The sequence below is a fragment of the Urocitellus parryii genome, unplaced genomic scaffold, assembly GCF_045843805.1.
Source record: "Urocitellus parryii isolate mUroPar1 unplaced genomic scaffold, mUroPar1.hap1 Scaffold_35, whole genome shotgun sequence".
Taxonomy (NCBI): Eukaryota; Metazoa; Chordata; class Mammalia; order Rodentia; family Sciuridae; genus Urocitellus; species Urocitellus parryii.
In genome coordinates, this window is record NW_027553167.1 from 251,128 (window position 1) to 274,697 (window position 23,570).

General features: G+C 33.8%; 1 protein-coding gene across 1 annotated transcript in view; it reads right to left on the reverse strand.

Moving 5' to 3' along the window:
• Positions 1 to 23,570, reverse strand: part of LOC144251986 (roundabout homolog 1-like) — a 99,176-nt gene that overhangs the window by 58,612 nt on the left and 16,994 nt on the right. Inside the window, 2 exon segments of the mRNA XM_077794584.1 lie at positions 1,853 to 1,991; positions 2,364 to 2,484. Of these exon segments, the coding sequence (XP_077650710.1) occupies positions 1,853 to 1,991; positions 2,364 to 2,484 (260 nt within the window).

A 23,570-nucleotide genomic window follows, 5' to 3' on the forward strand; every position in this document is an offset into this window, starting at 1 on the left:
CTAAAATTTTGAACCCAGATAGTCTTCTAGAGTTCACTTGATTTGTCTAGACTTCCCTGCCCTTAAAAATAGGGTTTCTTGATATAAAATTTTCTCATATAAAATTTTCCTGAGTTATATTGTCTGATACGGTTTATATATTGATAGACCAGATACTTCCCACACTCCAAGTAAATCCCCTATTCATATTCCCAACTTACTAACAATTAGACATCACATTTCAAGGGACCCTAATATTTAATATGTTCAATAATTCTTTTCTTCTCTTAACATAATCCTCCTCCTCCTTCTACCCCAATCTGCCTATCTTCCTTCATCAACTCTCTATTTCTAACTAGTCATCCAGTTTGCCACTGTAGTCTCAGAAATTTCTCTCCACTCTGTACATTATCTCCATCTCTCCAGGCTAAACAATATACAACTCTGATTTGTTCAATCAAATAATGGTGTCCCTATAACCGGCTTCTCCTCATAGTAATGGAACATACATCATGCTAACAAAATTATGTTATTCTAAAAACTAATCCTGCTCATAATAATATTTCTCAACTCATCAATGTCATAGAATATGATGTGAGATTTATTATTACACAAAGCCCCTGATGATATGTCCCCAGTATTTCCAATATGATATTCATTACTTCTCACCACATATATTATGTGCTAGTGATGCTCAACTTTCTACCATTCAAAATATGTGGTGTTCTTTCTCACATTCGTGTCTATGTTGTAAGGATCTTCTGTCTGGAACACAGGACTCTTTTTTTTTCCTTGCTTATCATATTGGTACCTATTTTTGAAGACTGTGCTTATCTGTCCTATTCCATGGGTATTCTCCTTATTCTTTCTCCCTACAGTTGCATAGGTCTGCCTTTACATCACGAAAGGGAATAATGAGGTTATTCCATATCTACCCATATATGTGTCTTTTTGCAAGCTCCTCGAGAGCAGATGCCCTCTCTATGCCAATGTTGTAACCCCAACACCTAGCAGGCATTCAATGCATGCATGCTGACAGCTAACTGGCAAACTCAAATGCTTTATTCCACCGTCTCATTCCCCAAAGCTTGGTATTTCCTGAATCACTGCTCCTAGCCAATTTAAGTCCTTATCAGACACTAAGAAACTTCGAACTCTTCTACCATTCATTAGTGACACATAGCTGAGGAAAGCAAAGTCTGATTTTTAATTGGTTCATAATTCTATCATTATTGCTATATGTTTCTTCCTTTTCCTACCTGGCCATATACAAGAAGTTAGTATTAAATGTGATTTGGCTGAGCAGGAAAGAAACTGTCTATAGAATACCATGTTTTACTAGGGAAAACCAGGGTCACAAAAATATAATCCAACCCCAGAGGAAATCTGGAAACCTCCTGGTTCAAAGTATCTCTAGTATTCTATTCTGGCTCCTGATCAAGGAGTCTACAGATGCTCCTCAACCTTTGACAGGGATGTGTCTTTGTAAACCTATCATAAATTAAAATACCAAGAGTACAAAACTGCATTTTGTTCATCTAGCCCACTGAAGACCCCACATGGCAACACAGTACACTGTAGAGTATTGGTTCTTTCTCCTCCTGGTTACAAAGCCAACTGAAAGCTATGGCTCACCACTGCAGCTAGCATAGAGTATCACACCACATATCACCAGCCTGGGAAAGATCCAGATTTGAAGTATGGTGTCTACAGAGTGAATATAGCTTTCATACTGTCTTAAAGTAGAACATTTTAAATCAAACCTTAGCAGTCAAAGACCATCTATAGAGTTAACCATCTATCGGCACCTAGAGTCTGATGAGAAACAGAAATTCTAAGTCGATGAATCACATCATTAAATTCTGATCTGTACCTGGATTTGGGCAACTCTCCATCATCTTTCCTCCATCAGACTGTAGGCACAGGGTCTCCTTGGGCCTCAGACTTAAATTCTGCACTGTAATCCACGGTCACTGCCAAGTTACTAGGTCTCTTCACAAAGGATGGTCTCTCTAAAATTAGAAAGAGCCATCTCAAGATAAAACACTTCAGATGTTCAGTGAGAAAAGATTTATAATTCAAAATATTGTTTAGAAAATTACTTCGCATAGTTTCCAACTTGTAGAGACTTCTCCCCATCTTTAATATTTCCTTCTACTTCTTTTTCCACACCTTTGGCTATTTTATATCAGGTCACTTCACTTCTCTTTCTACCCCGAAAACAATGATATAAGAATATTTCTTTCTTATATAAAGATCATTTGTATTTTGATTAAATATTATTTTATTCTCCCTTGTACAAAAATATAATAATGATAAAAATAATGATGATAATAAGAAGAAGGCTGTACAGTAGTAAGAAGATTTGATACAATGGCACTTACCTAAAACAGTGAGCTCTGCTACTTCACTCTCACGTTCCCCGACCATATTGGCCCCAACACAAACATATTTGCCAGCATCACTTTTACGGGTGTAAGTAATCATTAGCTTTCCTCCTCGTATCTTAAAAAAAGAAAAAGTTTGACATATATACCATTAAAAGAATTTTAGCTATGGTTTTGTGGCAGGTCTTCATAAATGAATTCCACTCAAAGCTATATACCAAAGCCTAGTTATATCAAACAGCTGGTGTGTACTGTTTGCTATATTTATAGGTAGTAACTTTAAACAGAGTAAATTCCAAAAATATAATATAAAAGGAAAACATGTTGCATTACCTACATTTCTTGCAAAATTTTTATATTCTCACTATGCTTGTGTTTCAAATCAACCAAGTTCTTTCCTATAAATTAATTAAGTGAAAACCACAAAGACAGTGCTTGAATAACTTGATTAGCAAGTGCAAGAAAGAAAAAGGAGTCTTACTATCATATTATACATGTAATATGTAAATGTATTTATGTAATAATTGATTTCAGGAAAGAATATTCTAATATTGTTGTATGTGTAAAAAAAAATTCTCTAGTAAGTTTTCCAGAGTTTTCTTAAAGAAATATATCTTATTTTCCAAAATGTAGTAAAATCTGCCATTTTCTAAATATATATGTGTGTGTGTGTGTGTGTGTGTGCGCGCGCGCGCACGCGCACATATTTATTTTTTTCAAATATATTTATATATATGTAGATGTACATGTAGCTCTCTCCCAAGCAGCTTCTTGGTAACTTTAGAGGCACAGATTGAACAGATCCCAATCAATTACTTGGAAAGTCATGTTCAGGTATAGTCTTGAACATTAATTGAATAATTACAAATATAAATAAATATCCAGTTCAAAAAGTAGACTGAAGTCAAATATGAATTAAGACTGGGATGCAGAAATTGGACTGGATTTACTTAATGTAATTTATTTAATGCAACGCACTTTCAATTAGGGAGTTGAGTTCAGTTACCCATGAATATCTATAATGTCCCAAATTTTACAAGGATAACTTCTAAAATGTTTATTCATGAAGGTTTTAATCTCACATTTGCTTATTTATGGTGAGCAGATTAAACAAAGGAAAAAAGAAACAGAGAAACAATGAAGGATGAAAGAAGAGAGGGAGAGAGGGTAGAAGAAAGGAAACGTTCAAGCACTTTTTTCATTATGCCTAATAGAGTTTATTGAAATCTCTATAAAAGTTTTACTATTTTGGAATGTCTGAGTTATTTCAATGTAGAAAATCAAACTAAATATTCTGGTTGTATAAGAACAAACCAAATATTAACAGAGAGGTTTTCATTTCTGTTGTTTTAAAATTTAGTATTTTTTCAATAGTTGTATAAACAAATGATGAGATGCTCTAAGGTTCCACTGTAAATATCATCCTGGTATTTTTTTCTTTGCATTGTTCATTCTCTAACTTTCATATCTGAAATAATACCTGCATACAATAATCATGAGATGTGTGTTGACTAGAAACTACTATTATAGGTAAAATCTAGTTATTTATCCAATTTGATATAGTTTATAAAGGTTTATATATGTTAAAATATACCAAAGTTTCCTTATCCATTCATCTACTGAAGGGCATTTAGGTTGGTTCCACAATTTCACTATTGTAAATTGTTCTGCTATAAACATTGATATGGCTATGTCCCTGTAGTATGCTCTTTTTAAGTCCTTTGTGTAAAGACCGATGAGTGGGAAAGCTGGGTGGAATGATGGTTCCATTCCAAGTTTTCCAAGGAATCTCCATACTGCTTTCCAGATTGGCTGCTGCAATTTGCAATCGCACCAGCAATGTATAAGTGTGCCTTTTCCCCCACATCCTCACCAACACTTATTGTTGTTTGTATTCTTAATAGCTGCCATTCTGACTGGAGTGAGATGAAATCTTAGTTTGATTTGCATTTCTATAATTGCTAGAGATGTTGAACATTTTCTCATACACTTGTTGATTGATTGTATATCCTCTTCTGAGAAGTGTCTGTTCAGTTTCTTGGCCCCTTTATTGATTGGGTTTGATTTTTTGTTGTTAAGGTTTTTGAGTTTTCTTTATATACCCTAGAGACTAGTGCTCTGTCTGATGTGTGGAACATTACTCAGCATTAAAAGAGAATAAAATCATGGCATTTGCAGGTAAATGGACAAAGTTGGAGAATTCCAAGTGAATCAGGCCAATCCTAAAAAACCAAAAGCCAAATGTTTTCTTTGATGTGAGGATGCTTGTTAGAGTCTGTAAACAAGTCAGGATGGCACCTGGCATTTTGCCAGAGGGAGTGTTTGTGAAGTAACGCCATCGAGCCATTAAGTGTGGAGATTCCTTATTGGTTGACTGCCTTATCTAGTTTATGTTAATTAAGATAAGCTGTGTGGAATGTATAAATACCTCTGTTGTCCTACAATAAACGGCTCCCACTCCTGCTGTATCAATGTACACAAGTTGTTCGTCACCCCCCCCCCCCGCCCTGGTTATTTTGCTGCAGCTGGACTGCAGCAGATGCTGATTCATAATGGTGATGGGGTAGGAGGAGCATGGAGGAATGGAAGAACTTTAGATAGGGCAAAGGGGAGGAAGCGGAAAGAAAGCCTTAAAGGGGTAGGAATGATGGTGGAATGAATTAGACATCATTACCTTAAGTACATGTATGAAGACACCAACGGTGTGAAAATACTTTGTGTTCAATCAGTGACTTGAGAAATCGTGCTCTATATGTGCATTATGAAAGGAATTGCATTCTGCCATCATGTATAACAAATTACAATAAACAATTAAAAAATAAATGTTAAAATATACAATTATAATTTCATTGCTTCCATATGTATTTAAATTTTTGAATAAATCAGGGAAGAAAATATATGTCACACTAAAAAGAAAAAAATCTTCCAGAGCTAATTATTATCCATGTTTTGTGATCTTTCTTTTTAGCTTTCTCTCCGCATGTATGTGTGTGCATGTATGTGTGTGTGTATATATATATATATATATATATATACTCATACATATATAAGTATTCACAAATGTAGTATATGCACACAGGCAATAAGATATGCATAAACATATATACATATGAACATATGTACATATTAAAATTCTACTTTACTAAAATAGAATCATGTGGTCTTCTGTGACCTGAATTTTCAATGAAAATGAGGAGACTTTTACATTTTAATTGCTAAAATATAGAACAGTTATTCAGCATTAATTTAAATGGCTACATAGTATTCATTGTATGGTTTTACATATTTTGTCAAATTTTTCCCCTACTGATAGATATTTAAAATGTTCCCATGTTTCCTCTCATAAATAGCACTGAAATCAGCATCAGCATTACATGTCTGTGTGTTTCTTATGCATCTGCAATCATCTCAGAAAATCTTGAAGTAGGATTCTTAAATAAAATGAAAACCCAGCTTGAGACTCTTGGTTCTTGGTGCTACCTATTTTGTTTCAGGAGATGCTTTTGGTGTAAACATATCATTTTAAATATTGGTCTTTAGTGAAATCCCACAGTTAGAATGGCAGCAAATGTGTTATAATACCCTCATTTCTCACTAAAGGGATCAGCAGCTTAGCAAACTGCAACCTTACCTCCCACTCACCTCCACTGTGTTCATCATTACAACATGTACTAATTGTGCTTTTAAATGTCAGATTTTCCTTCCTGACTGTGAATTACAAGGCAGAGGAGCATATCTAATTCCTCTTCATAGCCTCAGAACCTGTCACCATGCCTAGTAAACAGTCAGAATTTTCTGGGAGGAAAGTGACTTGTCTGATGTCACATAACAAGTTGGAACAGGGCTAAGATTCTAGGCAAGATATGGGTCTCTGGTTATGTGAGTTGGACAGATGAAAATACATGCACAGCCCACAATCCTGTTATCATCATTACTCTTTAATAAATTTGAGTTTAATAAACTTGAATGCTTGAGAGTCAGAACAATTTGAGTATCATAAAATCAAGACCTTCCAACGAAGACCCACTATCACCTTTCATCATATACTTACTTTGTAATACATGAACATTTCTAAATATTCTGAAGAAACAAACTTATTATAGCTAAAAGAAGAGTGAAAAACCCCAGTACTGAAAGAGAACGTAATTGATCTGAGATGTGGTCCTAGATGTACTTTTTTAAATATTTTTTTTAGTTATACTTGGACACAATACTTTTATTTTATTTATTTATATTTATGTGGTGCTGAGAATCAATCCAGCACCTCTCATGTTCTAGGCAAGCACTCCCCTGCTGAGCTACAACCCCAGCCCCTAGATGTACTTTTTTGGTTCTGTATTTTAGACAACACATTCAGCTTCCTTCTCAGCCTCAGAATCTAACCTTGAATGTCCTGGTATGTTTATTTAGGAAACTGATTAATTTCAGAAGGAATTACACAATAATAGATAAAAGAGATAGGAAAAACAGAGGAAACAAATGGTTTAAACATTATTTTTGTTCTTAAAATCAATAAGTCAAGGTATTTTATCTAAAATCAAATGCAAGGCTTTGGGAATAATTTTAAAACATATTTAAGTGTATGTTTTAAACATATGTAGAAAATGAGAGCCAAAACATAATAACATATAAATAATTTTCAACAGTAGAGATTTATTTCTAAGCTTTTGTATAATATAGTACTAATTTACTTTTATAATTTTTAAATACTTGGCAATGTCTAGTCTTGCTTATGCACACATGGGAATAACATTATTATTATAATACAGCCCAATGCTATTATATTTTAAAGGAATTCTTATAAATGGAGGAGGAGAATTTTGTTAGTAGGAGTTAAGAGAGGATTGCCTGGAGATTCTCAAGACATGGAACAATTCCAATTGTGAGATGAATGGTAGGAAACAATAATGAGATGAACCAAAACTCAAAGAGAGCTAAGAAATCCAAAAGACTTTGTAGTACACACCCTGTTATTACAGTCCTGACTGTAATAACTCAGCTCAATTATGGAAAAACTTGATAATTCATTTGACAAGGAGGCATGCTTTGGGAACATATATTGGTGTTTTCAGTATTTAATATAAATAGAAAAAACTGTTTCTATTTTTTATATAAATTTACTTTACAGTTATCATTTACAATTGAATTGTATCTAGTATATAAATTAAAAGTAACCCACTAGAGCCAGGTGTTTTGGTGTACGCCTGTAATCCCAGCAGGTAAGGAGGCTGAGGCAGGAGAATCTGGAGTTCAAAGCCAGCCTCAGCAAAAGTGAGGTGCTAAACAACTCCGTGAGACCCTGTCTCTAAATAAAATACAAAATAGGACTGAGGATGTGGCTCGATGATCAAGTGCCCCTGAGTTCAACCCTCAGTAACCCCCCCCAAAAAAAAACTAATCCACTAGGCTTTCTACAAATATTTTCTCTATCTTTTGTAAGTATACAAATACTAATAATATGTACCATTTGAACAATTTGTTTTAAGAAATGTTCTTTGATGAGTCAAGTATCTTGAGAAGTTTTTTTATTCTTAGTAGCATAGAACTAAATGGATAAACATCATGACTGCAATGCATATATAATTTACATACTGATGCAAAAAAATCTTCCAAACTTATAAAAGCTTTAAAATTAAATTTATAAAACATTTTAAATTTAAAAAATATATTTTCTTACATCAATAACAACGATTTTAGCTGTCAATGACTGAAAAACATCAACCAAATTGCACCTTTGATTTTCCACTTACGGTATTCTTCATTAATATTTTCTAAGATAGTACTATATATACAAAAATTATATAAGATATTTAAAACATATTTAAATCCCAGACAATCTTTCAATACACACAGAGATACGTACATATAGACAAAACAAAAAATATCTACCAGTTATAATAATTGTATATTATACTATGCACTTGATTGATTCAAGAGATTAGTGCTCTATCTGATGTGTGAAGGATAAAAATTGCTCCTAGGATTTGGGCTCTCTGTTCACCTCACAGATTGTTTCTTTTGCTGAGAAGAAACTTTTTAGTTTGATTCCATCCCATTTATTGATTTTTGGTTTTAAGTCTTGCGCTATAGGAGTTTTATTAAGGAAGTTGGGTCCTAATCCCCCATGATGAAGATTAGGGCCTACTTTTTCTTCTATTAGATGCAGAGTCTCTCTGGTCTAATTCCTAGATCCTTGATCCATTTTGAGTTGAGTTTTGTGCATGGTGAGAGATAGGGGTTTAATTTCATTTTGTTGCATATGGATTTCCAGTTTACCCAGCACCATTTGTTGAGGATGCTATCTTTTCTTTAGTGCATGTCTTTGGCACCTTTGTCTAATATAAGATAATTGTAATTTTGTGGGTTAGTCTCTGTGTCCTCTATTCTGTACCACTGGTCTACCAGTCTGTTTTGGTGCCAATACCATGCTGTTTTTGTTACTACTGCTCTGTAATATAGTTTAAGGTCTGGTATAGCCACCTGCTTCACTCTTCCAGTTAAGGATTGCTTTAGCTATTCTGGATCTCTTATTTTTCCAGATGAATTTCATGATTGCTTTTTCTATTTCTATGAGGAATGACACTGGGATTTTGATCAAAATCTCATTAAATCTCTATAGTGCTTTTGGTAGTATGGTCATTTTGATAATATTAATTTTGCCTATCCAAGAGCATTTCCATTTTCTAAGGTCTTCTCTGATTTCTCTCTTTAGGGTTCTGTAGTTTTCATTGTATAGATCTTTCACCTCCCTCACACATTAGATAGAGCACTAATCTCTAAGATATATAAAGAACTCAAAAAGCTAAGCATGAAAAAAAACCCGAATAACCCAATCAACAAATGGGCCAAGGACCTGAACAGACACATCTCAGAAGAGGACATACAATCAATCAACAAATATATGAAAAAATGCTCATCATCTCTAGCAATCAGAGAAATGCAAATCAAAATTACTCTAAGATATCATCTCACTCCAGTCAGAATGGCAGCTACTATGAAGACAAACAATAATAAGTGTTGGAGAGGATGTGGGGAAAAAGGCACACTCATTCATTGCTGGTGGGACTGCAAATTGGTGCAGCCAATATGGAAAGCAATATGGAGTTTTCTTGGAAATCTGGGAATGGAACCACCATTTGACCCAGCTATCCCTCTCCTCGGACTATACCTAAAGGACTTAAAAACAGCGTACTACAGGGATACAGCTACATCAATTTTTATAGCAGCACAATTCACAATAGGTAAACTTGGAGTTAACCTAGATGCCCTTCAGTGGATGAACAGATAAAAAAAATGTTGCATATATACACATGAAATTTTACTCAGCGCTAAAAGAGAATAAAATCATGGCATTTGCAGGTAAATGGATGGCATTTGAGAAGATAATGCTAAGTGAAGTTAGCCAATCCCCAAAAACCAAATGCTGAATGTTTTCTCTGATATAAGGAGGCTGACTCATAGTAGGGTAGGGAGGGGCAGCATTGGAGGATTAGATGAATTCTAGATAGGGAAGAGGGGTGGGAAGGATAGGGAGGGGCAGGGGATTAGCAAGGGCAGTGGAATGTGATAGACATCATTATCCAAAGTATATGTATGAAGATTCTTATTGGGTGTAAACATACTTTATGTATAAACAGATATGAAAATATTGTGGTATATATGTGTAATAAGAATTGTAATGCAAAAAAAGTACATGTATAAAGGCATGAATTGGCCTAAACATACTCTATATACAAAGATATGAAAAATTGTACTCTATATGTATAATAAGAACTATAATGCATTCCGCTATCGTGTATTTAAAAAACAATAAAATCAATAAAACTAAAAAAAAAACCTAAAAATTGATTCAAGAGATTCCTGTCTAATCAAAAGTAATCTCCTTTGTTAGGCCAAATCTAGCATTATTCTATTAAAATTAATAACTAACATATCTTTCATTTGTTTTATCTGGAAAAATATGCATGTGTATTAACACTGTAAAGCCTAACAAATAAGTTATACTTAGGCTTTATATGTTATAAATGTTTCCTCCAAAACAATGATTCTCAGTGAGGGCAATCACACTAATCTTTCCTCATGGATATTTGGCAATATCTGGATATATATGTACATATTTGATTGTCAGAAGTAGGAGAAAGGGGGACTAAGGATGTATCTCAGTGTAGGACACTTTTATAGCATGTTCAAGGGCCTGGGCTCAAGTCCCACCATCAAAAAAATGAAAACAAAAAAGAAAGAAAGAGCAACTGGAGGGCTGGGGCTGTAGCTCAGCGGCAGAGCACTTGCCTAGCATGCATGAGGCACTGGGTTCGATCCTCAGCACCTAAAATAAAAATAAAAATAAATAAAATAAAGGCATTCTGTCTGCAACTACAAAAAAGATTAAAAAGAAAAAAAGCAGCTGGAGTCATAGTTGTAGAGTAGTTGCCTAGCATGTGTGAGGCACTGGGTTTGATTCTCAGCACTGCATATCAATAAAATAAAATAAAGGTTCATTGAATATATATATATATATATATATATATATATATATATATATATATATATATAAAGACCCAGTTTGTATAAAAAAGAAAAAGAAAGAAAGAATGAATGAATTAGGAGCAGAGACAGTGTTACTGGTATCTAGTGGGTACCTGGCAGAGATGCTATTAAACATCCTACAAAGTACAGGGTAATCCTTCACATTAAAGAACTATCTGACTCAAAACATCAATAGTGCTTATTCTGAGACACTTTGTTCTAAAGGCCGAGCTCTGGACTACGGAGAAAGGCTGAATTAAAATGATAAATGGAAGGAGAAGATAAAATTAGATGATATAAGACACATTTATTCTATTTGGAAAAAAATTGATTGGACTTCCCCAATTGGTATAAACACTTCTCAAGCCCACAACCCCTGCCCACTCCATCAATAAGACAATTTCACTATAAAATACAACATCCCATTTAGTATCCTGGCAAAAACATTTAAGAATCCCAAAGATGTTACAACTCCAATGGAATTTTAAACAAGCTTCATTAAGCCTGAGAGAAACTGATTTCCTCAAAGATTATAAACACAGAAATTCATAAAAGTATAAGGAACAAGCAACACAGTTGGACAAAAGGAGAAAAAAAATAATAATAGTCTATCATTTCTATAAAATCAAATTGATTTAGGAATTATGGCAATGCCATTTGGCAATGGCTGAACTGAAGCCTTAGTTCTCTTTGCCACAACAACCAATATGGAATACAAAGTGTCCTATTCTTTTCAAAACACAGAACAGAAACAGCACATAGTATGGTGCCCTCCATCAAATTAGCATACCAGCTTTCAGTTGGTACATAATGTACTATTAACCATCACCAATTTATGTTGAGTCATATGTAATACCTATTGTAAATTTAGGATGCCCCTTTTTAAAGAAAATTTGACATTTCCTCTCTCTGTGAAAGGAGGAAAAATATGTCTAACACACACAAAATACTAGAAATGTGAAAACAGCACTATTTGAAACAATCTAAGAAATGTTTCTTGGCAGGTTTCTTCCTACAGCTGGATTTGACAGCCAAATTGTAAACCTATCAAAAACTAGTTTGTATAATGAACAGACACAATGTTAAACACTGAGCTGCTGCAGCACTACTTCAATTAGCATAATCCTGGGGGTGCAGAAGCAGAACGTGTTCAGCTTGCAGACAATATGCTGGCATCTAGCCTATGTCAAAAATCCAAGGCAGAGGTCTTGCTTCCTCATTACCATCCACCTTACCAGCCCCAGTGGTAACCACATTAGAAGCCCACATTTCCATAAGCTCTAGACAGTGCTTAAAGGGGGGCCTCAGCCATATACATACTTGATGAAAGCAAAACAAAAAGAAGGTCCCAGTAGTCTTGCTCCTTGTGGGAAAGGAGACAGGAAGGAAGAGAAGAAGGGTGGTAAAATTTATTTTTCAAAGTCTCAAATATCTTTAAACTTTATATTCTTCATTGGAAGAGTCAGAATTTTTTTAAAAAGAAAATGTTTTGAAGACGCTGAGGTATAAAAGTCTTCAGTGTAGTCAATCCATTTGATTTTATACAGCAGAAATAGTCCCTATGAGTAAGTAGACTTGATTATCTTCCTGAGAAGTGAAAGTCCTCTAGAAACACTTAAAGACTGCTCTGGAGCAAGAGGAAATCCCTTTCTCTAAGGCTTTATCTCCTTTTCTGACCTGTTTACTGAATAACAATAATGAAAACTCAGGTATAAAGTACATTTTTTCTGCCCAAAGTGAAGAAAATCATTTATATCTCCTGATTCGCATGAAAAAAAAATCTACCATCATTATTTTTATTTTCGGAATACAGGAGAAAATTCGTATTATCTTTGCAAACATAAAAGCATGCTTCTTTATAAAAAAGTAAATTAAGTAAGCTTTTTGGTTTAGTTATTCTATGGAGTACACAGCTTACCCTGCAATCAGAGCTCACAATCAGAAATAAAGATGAACTTAGAATGAACTCCTTGGTACATCTTCATTTTCTACCCTAGAGCAAGTCAGATGATTTGCAGGATCTGTTACACAGGAATTTTTTTTTTCAGGCATCAACCCCACAATGTTATCCATACACCTCTGGGTTAACACACTAAACCGACTGGGCCTAATTAACTAGTTTGGCTACACAAAATATTTTCTGCTTTTAATTACATTAACCTAATGTGACTTGAATTCAACAGACCAAAAACGAAACCGCTAATTATATTAAGGGCTTCAAGGATGATTTCAAATTGCTAACCACCAAACTGTCATATAATTTATCTCATTTCCTTTTATAGACTTTGCATTCAAAAATCTGTGCTTTTTACTAGAAATACTAAGACATGTAAGAAATACCATCCAAATAATGGATTAATAGAATACTGATTTAGAATGCTAAAAGAGAAACAGTTCAGGTAATACATACAAGACACACATAGGCATTATCTTACTAATGAAAAATATGTGTGATACTTAATTTTTATAATTTTCTAAAAGATTGGAAATATTCACTTATAGTAGTAACAGTTTGATTAGCAGGATTAATATGAAATATAAATTTTTCTAAAGCACCTAGGATTAGAAGTGATTTTTTCTGAAAAATCTCAGTTCTTTACCATGGAATCATTTTCATGCTATTTTCCAAAGAAACTGAGATGAGACTTTAGAATTGTAGTTTAGTCTATTGTTCTTAAACAATTTTCCACTGATTCTGCATGGGCAGGATATCTCTTCATAGCAATGTTGTCAGTTCTGCCTGGATCCTTGACCTACAGACTGGACAACAAGCTGTTGTGAACTACAGAAATGCCTTGTATGGCTCCTTAGTGACAATTAGATGCAGGTATCCCAGATGGCCAGCCATAACCCCTAGACATTCTCCTTGGTGAAGTAAGCTGCAGGACAGATTTGGATGGTCTCCAAGGACTTCTTTCAACAGAAACACATGAAGAAGAGTCACAGCAATAACAGCTCTTCTTTCTTAAAATGTGGCATTAATTCAACAATGGTAACAACAATAACAAAAAAAAAATGTAACCTTGTGTGAGCTTGGAACATAGAGAAGGAAAAAGCAAAATAACTCCCATTACTTTTTATTGGGTGATAAGGTTGGTGTCAACCTCTAGTGTTAGGCAGTGCAGAATAAAGCATCCGAATCTTTAACACATATCACCTTTATTTCAAAAATAATCATCTTTTGCTGCACTCTAAATCAAGCAAAAACACTGGTAGCATAATTACATTGTATAAATAATAGACAAAGGATTGGATAAACAATCCATAAAGACTCGTTAGCAATCTAAAACAATATAATTAAGTAAAAAATACTTCAGATAATTCTGATCTTATATAATATCAGAGAAAATACAGTATTTCTCATTTGGCCACATTTCTTACGCATATCCCCAGGTAAGTAGTACAATAAAAACAGCTTTAAAGAAGACATAGTATTAAATGATATCATGTTTTTATTAATTATTGCTTAATATTATATGTATGTACTTTATATTTCTGAATACACACATTAATAATTTTGCTTTTCTCCTTGAGATCTGACTTTTATTGTATTTATGACATAAAAATTAAAATTTTTGATAAATTTCCACCATCAAAAATCATTGACATAAGGTTTATATCTTTTATTCTGGTCACTTCTCTTAAGTATTTGTATTTCAGGCTGGGTTTTAGCTCAGTGGTAGATTGATTGCCTAGCATGTGTGAGGCACTGGGTTCAATTCTCAGCATGGCATATAAATAAAATAAAGGTCCATTAACAACTAAAAATGTGTTTAAAAATATATGTATCTCAAGAAATTAAATTTAACATTCTCTGCTTATATTAAGTTAGCACAAAAAATAACACTTTTAAATGATATCGTATATCCACTGCAAAATAAATTCATATTTAAGTCTCCAAGCACAAGTTTTATTTTGGATAAATATAAAAAATAAACAAAGGGAAGTGAAATCAGTTATTCCTCAAGGCAAGCAAAGTTTATTAAAGTTTATTTACTCTTTCTAGTTTTCATGAAAGCTACTGACTCTCATTTCATTTTCCAAAAAATTTTCATATCTCCCTATTCCTATTTCATTCTGCTTCATAGGCCTATTGGAGAGATGAGTGGGGTGGGGGAGGAGAAGAGGGAGGAGGATGAGGAGGAATAAAAACACACACATGGTTTTAAGTATGTCTTGATTGGAACATATCTGGTTTCATGTTGCTTGTCCAGAGGCCAGGAGATGAAGCTACATGTTCTCATGACCATTATATAAACTGAGAGTACCCTGAGATAAGTCAAATTAAGAAAAACAGAGGAATGCTAATATTGACCAGATTGATTTTGTTGTTGTTGTTGTTATTTGTTTGTTTACCAGTGAGGTTTCAATCATATTGTAAAGAATATTCAATTTGATTTTTAAAGATTCATGTTGATTTCACTAATCCATTTACGAGTCAATTTTAAAGCAAAATGTATTTCATCTTTCACAGTCTATTTAAAATATATATAACACCTCTGGGATTTGCAAATACACACACACACACACACATCTTGTCTAACAAAAGGATGCTGGGTGAGTATATAGGTCTTGTAAAGAAAACTGAAAGCAGCCTACTGAAAGCAGTTGAAGGGCCATTCTAAATTTTACCAGGTGACATAAAGTGGACAGCGTTACAAGGAGAAAAAAAATGTACTTATAAGTGTTTCGATTATTCTCTTAGGAATGGAATTGAGAGAAAAGTAGGCAATTAGGAGCTCTCCATTGGTGTCCCATGTTTGCCTGGACTACACAGATACAAGAGAACATGATCCAATTTCATTTGCTTGCTGGTACACTTTACAATACCATTTGAAAACCAACATGAATTCAGCCAGGAGTTTAAACACACTTGATCATCAGAGAGAAACAGCAAGAGGCTCATGCAGAAAAAGCAATTATCCCAGTGGGAACACGTGGCTCTCCACACAGCTTGGTGAGCTGCCAGCTGAGCACACAGGCCAGGGAGAGTTGCTGCCTAGGACTATGGCAGCTGCATTTCTCTGTTATTTCCATTTTTCCTTTTAAACTTTTCATTTCTTCCTCTTAGCGATTTATAAATTGGTAGTTGGCTGTTTGCTGCTGCAGAAGCACACCTATGATAATTTGATTATAGTCTACACCAGAAAGAGCTGTATTGTTAATTGCAGGAAAGTGAGAGCCACCCTGCAGAGAGACATATTTAACTTAAAGGGAAAAGATGATTTTCTTTGTGAAGGTATAAATTAGTACCTTTCTATCTATCTACTATATCACCAGAGTACCTTTTTAATGAATCCTAATCTTAACAAAGAATAAAAGAAAGAAGAAACACAGGCTTCTTTAAATATACTTATTTTGACTGCTTAAGTGTGTCTCAAAGCCAGAACAAAGACTTGAGTTTGGAATTTTCTCTTGTAAACCCATTTTCTTGGGGCACTCAGAGGTATGTAGTCTAAAGCAATCAACCGAGAAATCACCCCCTAATTTATAGTATTATAAACTAGGGACAGACAAGTGGAATGAGTGCTGACGAAAAGCAAAGCAGATGACTCACTGAAGCCTTTTAGCAGATTCCCCAGGTGTCTGGTTCCCAAGTCATTAATACTGGAACCTAAAAGTGAATCCTATAAAAAGCATGCGATATAAAGAGTGGTTTTCTAATAAAATAGCCTTTGCTAGCTATCTCCTAAAAGTGAAAAAAAAAGCTGATTGGTTTTTACCTCTATGAAAATTCTGGACAGATTACATGGCAGTATTCAGCATGGATATGAAAAATTAATTTAGCTTATAGCAATTAAAGTTAATGTATTATTTCCTTCACAGGTCTCATGAAACAATGTCCCACTGTTTTAAAGGTAAAAACAAAGTCTTATGGGCAATTTTCACTTTCCCACAAAACCAGGTTTGCTTTTTATCACCTCATCCAACCATCTGGCTATAATTCTGAATTTACATACAGTCACTGCTAAAACAGACTGAACCTAAAATCTATGGAAGAATTATGACTATGCTATAGAAATAAAGATGACAAATGTTCATAGTAGTTGAGGGGAGAAAAGCTCATTTTTAAACTCTTGTCTCTTTGGAGTTATAAGTTCACCAGCTGAAAATACTTTTCCAACAGTAAATCCCTATTTTTCCTCTATGGGTTCTTAAGCTTGGTTGTTCTCTATAGTTTTGTTCCAGTGTGAGAATTTCCCTCACTACCAAATACCTTGCTAAGATAATGCCTTTTCCAGAGACCTGTGTAATTTTCTCCTCTGGAAATTTAAATCCACTTATATTCTGAAGAAGACACAAAGCCATGGCAGACAAAGTCAATCTGGCTGTGTATGCCAGGAATTCTTGGATTCAGAAATTGAGAATGACAAAATTTACAAAACCATATTTTTAATTGTAAATACAAAAGAGCAATAAAGTAGTTCAACATCATTAGCTAACACTCTGTAGAAGTATGAACATGTCTAAAATAGTTGCAAACTGAAATAAACTCTCATTTCTGTTCTGTGGTATTTTAATCCCAAAGCATCAAAGGGGAGCAAGAAGAGCTTGTGCCAAGCTTAATTGATTAATCAGAAGTCAGGGCTCATCAGGCCAGAGTCAGAAATTCAATATCCATATGGCCAGTCACTTTACTCTCTTTTATTGATCACAAGACTATGCTAGAATCTAGCTCAGTTATTTGGCAAATTTGTGGCTCATTTTATAAAAAGTACATGATAAGAAGATAAATAACTCCCATGTGCCCCTACGCTACATGGTAATATAAATGAAAATGTATCTGTGTGCTTCCAAAGAGGAAGAAGGTAGACAAATTCACCTATATAAGGAAGAAAATATAATCTTTGGAAGAAAAGTTTGAAATGGAACTTACAGGAACTTTTCTATAGGTTAAATAAAGCTACAGTGTTATCTACAGATACTTCTCACCATGGCCTGAGAAATAATGATTAACTTGTGGGCAAATAAAAGGTTAAAATAAATGCATCCTGTCCACCTCTGACTCCATAGTTATCTCTGAAAACAAAATTAATGGGAAAATTAAATCTACCTAAAAAGTAGTTCAAAAGTTGTTTGGATTAGTATTTGAGATATCCTTTCTCACTCAATAAATGGTCCAGTTCCATGACGGGGACAAAATGCATACTGAATAGAAAATGTGGGGTAAATAATATTAAGGGATATTGGTATTTTGAATTGTTTCTGATCCAAGTCTAAGTTGCATTGTTGCAGTTTTGAATTGAAAAAAAAATCAAGATTTCCTGAATCCTCAGTTGCTTTCATAAAAACACCTAATTAGGAATTCCCATGTTAAGGGGTGGGAAAGTTTCTGGAAGAAGGGATATCAGCCATAGGAAAGATTAATGGTCAAAGTAAAACCACTGGAAAAGTTTCTTACCTCTTTTTTTTTAAACATAGAATATGTATTCCATGATGACAAATACTTTACCTAAACTTTGGCATTTAAAATGCAAACCTTCTATGTAGAAATAAAATTATCTGTATTTTTCACAGAGATTGGCTATGTAGAATTGTTTACACTTTCAGTCGTCATCTCTTCAGAAAAAGAATTAATAGTTTAGAATTTATATTTAAGACACACTATTTTATATTACATTACAGAAAACAAATTGAAATTCTATACACCAAAATAACAAAATTTAAATTTCTGTCATTTCTACAGAAATTTTAAAGAACAAATTGCATAACTTGTTAAAACATAACATCTGAAAAAAATGTAATTGATGGTTCTTTCTGCAAACCCATGAACAATGCATCAGTAAATCTGTGGTAAATTTAATAAATACACTAATGAATTTATTAAAAATATATATTATTGCTGTAATAAGAACTGTGATGTACTAATGTCCTAACATCTGCCATCCACAAGGTACTGTTATGTGCATATTCTTTAGTTTTACAATATTCTCGCAGGGAAAAGTATAGTTTCCTATTTTTGAATGAGAAAACTGAGGTTCAGAGAATATCAAAATTTGCTCCAGATCATTTAGTAAGTGTATCGGAGCCCATTCTGGATAAGTCCAAAGAAAAGTTTCTGTAGATGACTTTCTTTTAGGTAGAAAACAAATGCTTCCCATGCCAATTCCACAAACTAGCTATATCTTGCACATATGTAGATACCAACACCGAACGACTGGAGGAAAAAACAGGTGTGATCCGTTGACTCCCTGAGTATGTCAGATTGAGAGTCCACTTTCCATCATATTCACCCCGCAGTTAAGCCTGCTTGATGGGAACAGCCAACCTAATTGCCCTTAATCCATCTAGTTGTCATCAGAAAAAAAAATGTGCATATTTACATTTCACACATGCACATTTCATTTGCAGGAGCAAATATAGTTAAATACCCACATTAGTTTTTATTCAGAGGAATTGCTCTCCTATTCCCATATAATCCTGAGATTATGAGTGTAGCATGTTTAAAGTGTGAACAGAATATTTACAAGTTTCCCTAATAAAGATGAGAAAATTTGACATGATCTTCTATAAGCATACTGTCTGGTACAATATGGTGATGTGATATATCCAAGTGAGAGAAGAGTGACACCATGTATGTTAAAAGCAAAGACATAAGAAATAATGGATTCCTTACTAAATTACACTTTATCCACTCAAAGAGACAAATTTCCATTTTTCAGCCAGTATTATATAGATTGAGCTCAACTACTCTTGAAATTTTCCCATACAAGACAATGCTCTTAAACATGAGCCTGTTTCTAATGTGATGGGCCTTTAAAGCTTTGTGATCACCTAGATTTGTAAGATTTGAGAAAACCTGCACCATCTGGTAGCAATTTTGTTAATGCACACCACATTATTTTACAAGTGTACGATTTATCATATTATCAAATTCTTTAGTTTCAAGGAGATAAAAACTGAAATGGTCAGATGTTCCTGGTAACTATTTGGTTAAAGCAACTAGCCTTTAAACAAAGAAAATGCACAATCAGCACTAGATTAGAGGAGACCTCAGCCTCAGCATAAAATTTAGGATTATCCTTTAATAGAGAATCTTTAAATAAAAGTGATAATGTGGCCAAGATGAAGAAACAGATAAAGTTAACCTTGGCCAATTATAAATAAAAATCCCAGCTCCCTTTAAAAGGCTCAGATTTAAAATTGTTTAAAACTTAAGCCTTAAAAGTATATTCAATTTCTGCACTTTGGACTCTGCTTTAAGGATAGAATTCCTTGTACAATAAGTGCATTTTTTAAATGTACTTCTTGGAAAAAAAAAGATTGCCATTCATTTGGTTTTATATAAACAGAAAGAAACACATGCTGTTTGGGTCCTCATGAACAATCACAAAGACTAAAAGCAATTGGAAAAGTCAATTTTTTAAAAAAGAGAAATTTACCAAAAAATATTCTGATTTCATTTAAATTTTTCCCAATTTTAAACATAAGATTTTTAAGCACTGCTTTAAAATAAACTTTAAACTATACATTTAGGGAAGCAGCTCATCTTTAAACTATACATTTAGGGAACACTGAAAATAAACTAAACTGGTTAGAACACCATCCTTGAACCCACAAAAGAGTGTGCCTTTAATTTGGCAAACTACTAACCTATAATTAAACAAAGTGCTCCCAGGCAGTAGTAAAATTCCACTAGTCTTTGGCCATTTGGAGAAATGTAATGGCCTGATCAGATATATCAAAATGCTTAGAAACCGAAGAAACTCAGCTGCTTGAGTAAGCATATATTGTAAGGAAAAAAATAAAAGAGGAAACTGCATTTGAAAGTCTGCTGTCTCTGGTGGAATAGTAAAAGTAATCTCAAATTTCTGTTACAGGCATTGTCATTTGGCCATGTGTGTTGAGTCTGTAGAGTTATAATATTTCTGCTTAGTGTACTTTATTGATAATTACTTTGAATGATGAGCACCAACTTTTTGGCTGATTACTCGAATTTCTGAGACATTTTTTTGCTTTCTAGAAGAGCTACTCTGATTGAAGAATCGTAGATGCTGACCAGCAGCACACTTCCACACCAAGCTTTGGCCCAGTCATTTCAAAAGAGTTGGCCAGATTCCATATGGAAGGCAGTGTAGGCAGACCCATCAGGCAGTCCTCTATGTTGCCTAATGGGACTCTGACTGAACACAACTTGGGTGGGACTAGGCTTTGGGAAAACATTCAAAACTGGTTTTGAGGATAACTATTTGAGAAAAAAAATGAGGAAAATAATCTCAAGAGATTTATCAGAATACTGACAGCAGGCAACAATCAAAACAGCATAAAACACCAATATTGAACAATTCCCAAACTGTATTGAGATTATTCAGATTTTTCACATACGTGAAGACATTTACTCAGATGGAGGTCCATTTTAACTACTTAAAAGAAACTTAAAATATACATATCACTTCCCAAAGTGACCAAAACACGCTATAAAACACACTATCTGGCAATCTTTGGCTTGTACTACTTTCTGCATCTAAGCACTGAAACCCTTTCTATGGTTCTTGAATCAGTTTAATTGGACCTGTCAGGGCTCTGTAAGGAATTATAACTGGGTATCCTGAAGCACCTGGAGTGGGGTGGGGGAATGGCATGCAGACCCTAAACTGGACTCGACTAAATGCATATGTCATACAAAGAAGACATAAAATTGATAGATACTTGTAAATTGGTTAAAACAGGATGTACCACAGTGTTACAGGTATGGGGTAGTTCTTTTTAGTATATATTCAATTTAAATTTTAATCACTGACATTAAATATTTTTGGTTTCTGGATTCTCTCTATCATTAATATTGTACAGAAAGAACATTAGTTGAAATTAAAGATAAGGAGTACTAAAAATAAGCTTACAATGAGGCTGTTATTCCTCAAAATACTTTCAACTACTATGACTTGATTCTCATAAGAATCCTGAAAATTATTATGCAGAGAAGATACTATAACCTTAATATTTTAACAATTAAAGGATTTGATCAAGGTTTGATTATTAGTGGGGCTCAAAAAAAGAACGTCAGACATAAGAGATTTTTTTTTTTTTTTACCAACATGGCCATAAATTAAATTACTATGTAAATTGCTGTAATTTTGTCAATGAGATTGTGAGGTGAACTCAGACATTCAATTAAGATGAATTGGACCTTTTTCTAATAACAAACAGAATATATAGAAAAATAATAAAAAACCCCATAGCTATTTTTATTGTAAGCCGACCAATAAAGAAATAAATAATGTTGTTAAACCCTATGTATTTCATGTATCATTTTAGTACCAGTGCCAAAATAGGAAATACTGAATTTAGGGTACAAAGCAAGTCAAGAAATTGTCTGAAATAAATCCAGTAAAGCACTGTATTTGTGGCTTTTTTGTTAATCTATATCATAATCAAAGTTAAGTCTTGTTTTAAATGGGTTGACCTAATTTGTCATGAGAAAGGTATAAACAGAAAGAAATCTATATGGAGAGGTTTGCCACTTATTCCAGATTTAAGACTAATCCATTATGTGACTAAGGATAAATCAACTTCCCTGGCTTCCCTTTCATTCCCCCAAAATGAAAGAGATTGCCTATTCACAATCTCTCAAATCAGCACCATCTATAAGGTTCTGTGAATAGCCGTAAGCCACACTTAAGATAATATATGTGTTCAAATAATCTGTGTAATATTTCCTATTGTTAAACCAATGGAAACCAGTAACTGGGGCAAGGATATTCTTGTTCTATATTATGCAAATTGAGGAAAACAAATACATAATTGTGCATGATAATAAAATTAAGAAAATCAAATATGTTCAAATTAGCAACTTTTCAGTGTAGGGTATTTTAACAAGACATTATTTCTGATTAATATTTCATTCATTTAACATTTTCTCAAGAAATTTTATATTGAGCTCCTACCATAGGACACATACAAGGAATACAGCTTGCCCTGAAATGTGTCTTAGGCATGGTTAGAAGTAATGTATACATCATGATTTGAACACATTAGAAATAAAATACTTGGCAAAAATAAAAGTAACTGTGGTAGGATTCAGTAGAACATTCTCCTGAAGACAATACCTTTAAGTTGGAACTTGAAAAATGAGTGAATTAGACAAAGGGGTGGAGGAGGCAGAATATTCTAGGCATATAGAATAGCATGTGCAAAAATAAAGACTTTCATAAATCTGTGAAGCTCTGATATCCAAGTCTGTACATGCACATCTAGTAAATGAATAATGAAAAACTAGAGTAACCATCAAATGCTCATCAGAATTATATTAATAATTGCACTGTGATCTAAATTAACTTGTGTGCTACAACTGAGAATGCCTTAGTTCATTACCATCTTTTCAAAGAGTGCTTTGGCTTCTCAACTAAGTAAGGAATGCTTGCATTTATGTTTTTCTGGTTTTAGTGTCCAGACATGATAAGTGTATATGCAATTATTTAAGTAGATTTACGAGTTTGTGGTAAGGTTCAGGGTGTTCCTTGGGAAGACAAACCAGCCTTTCTCATCTGAATCACAAAATTTCTCAATTCCCTTAAGGATGGTTCATAACTAAAATGTTCTAGACTCATGGGAAAAGAGTTGATTCATAACACCATGGATGCCTTAGAGCATTAGGGCTTAATTCCCTTGTGGAATCACCAGTTGACTATTTCATTGCACAACAATGGTGAACACAAAACTTAAAACAATTTCTTCATT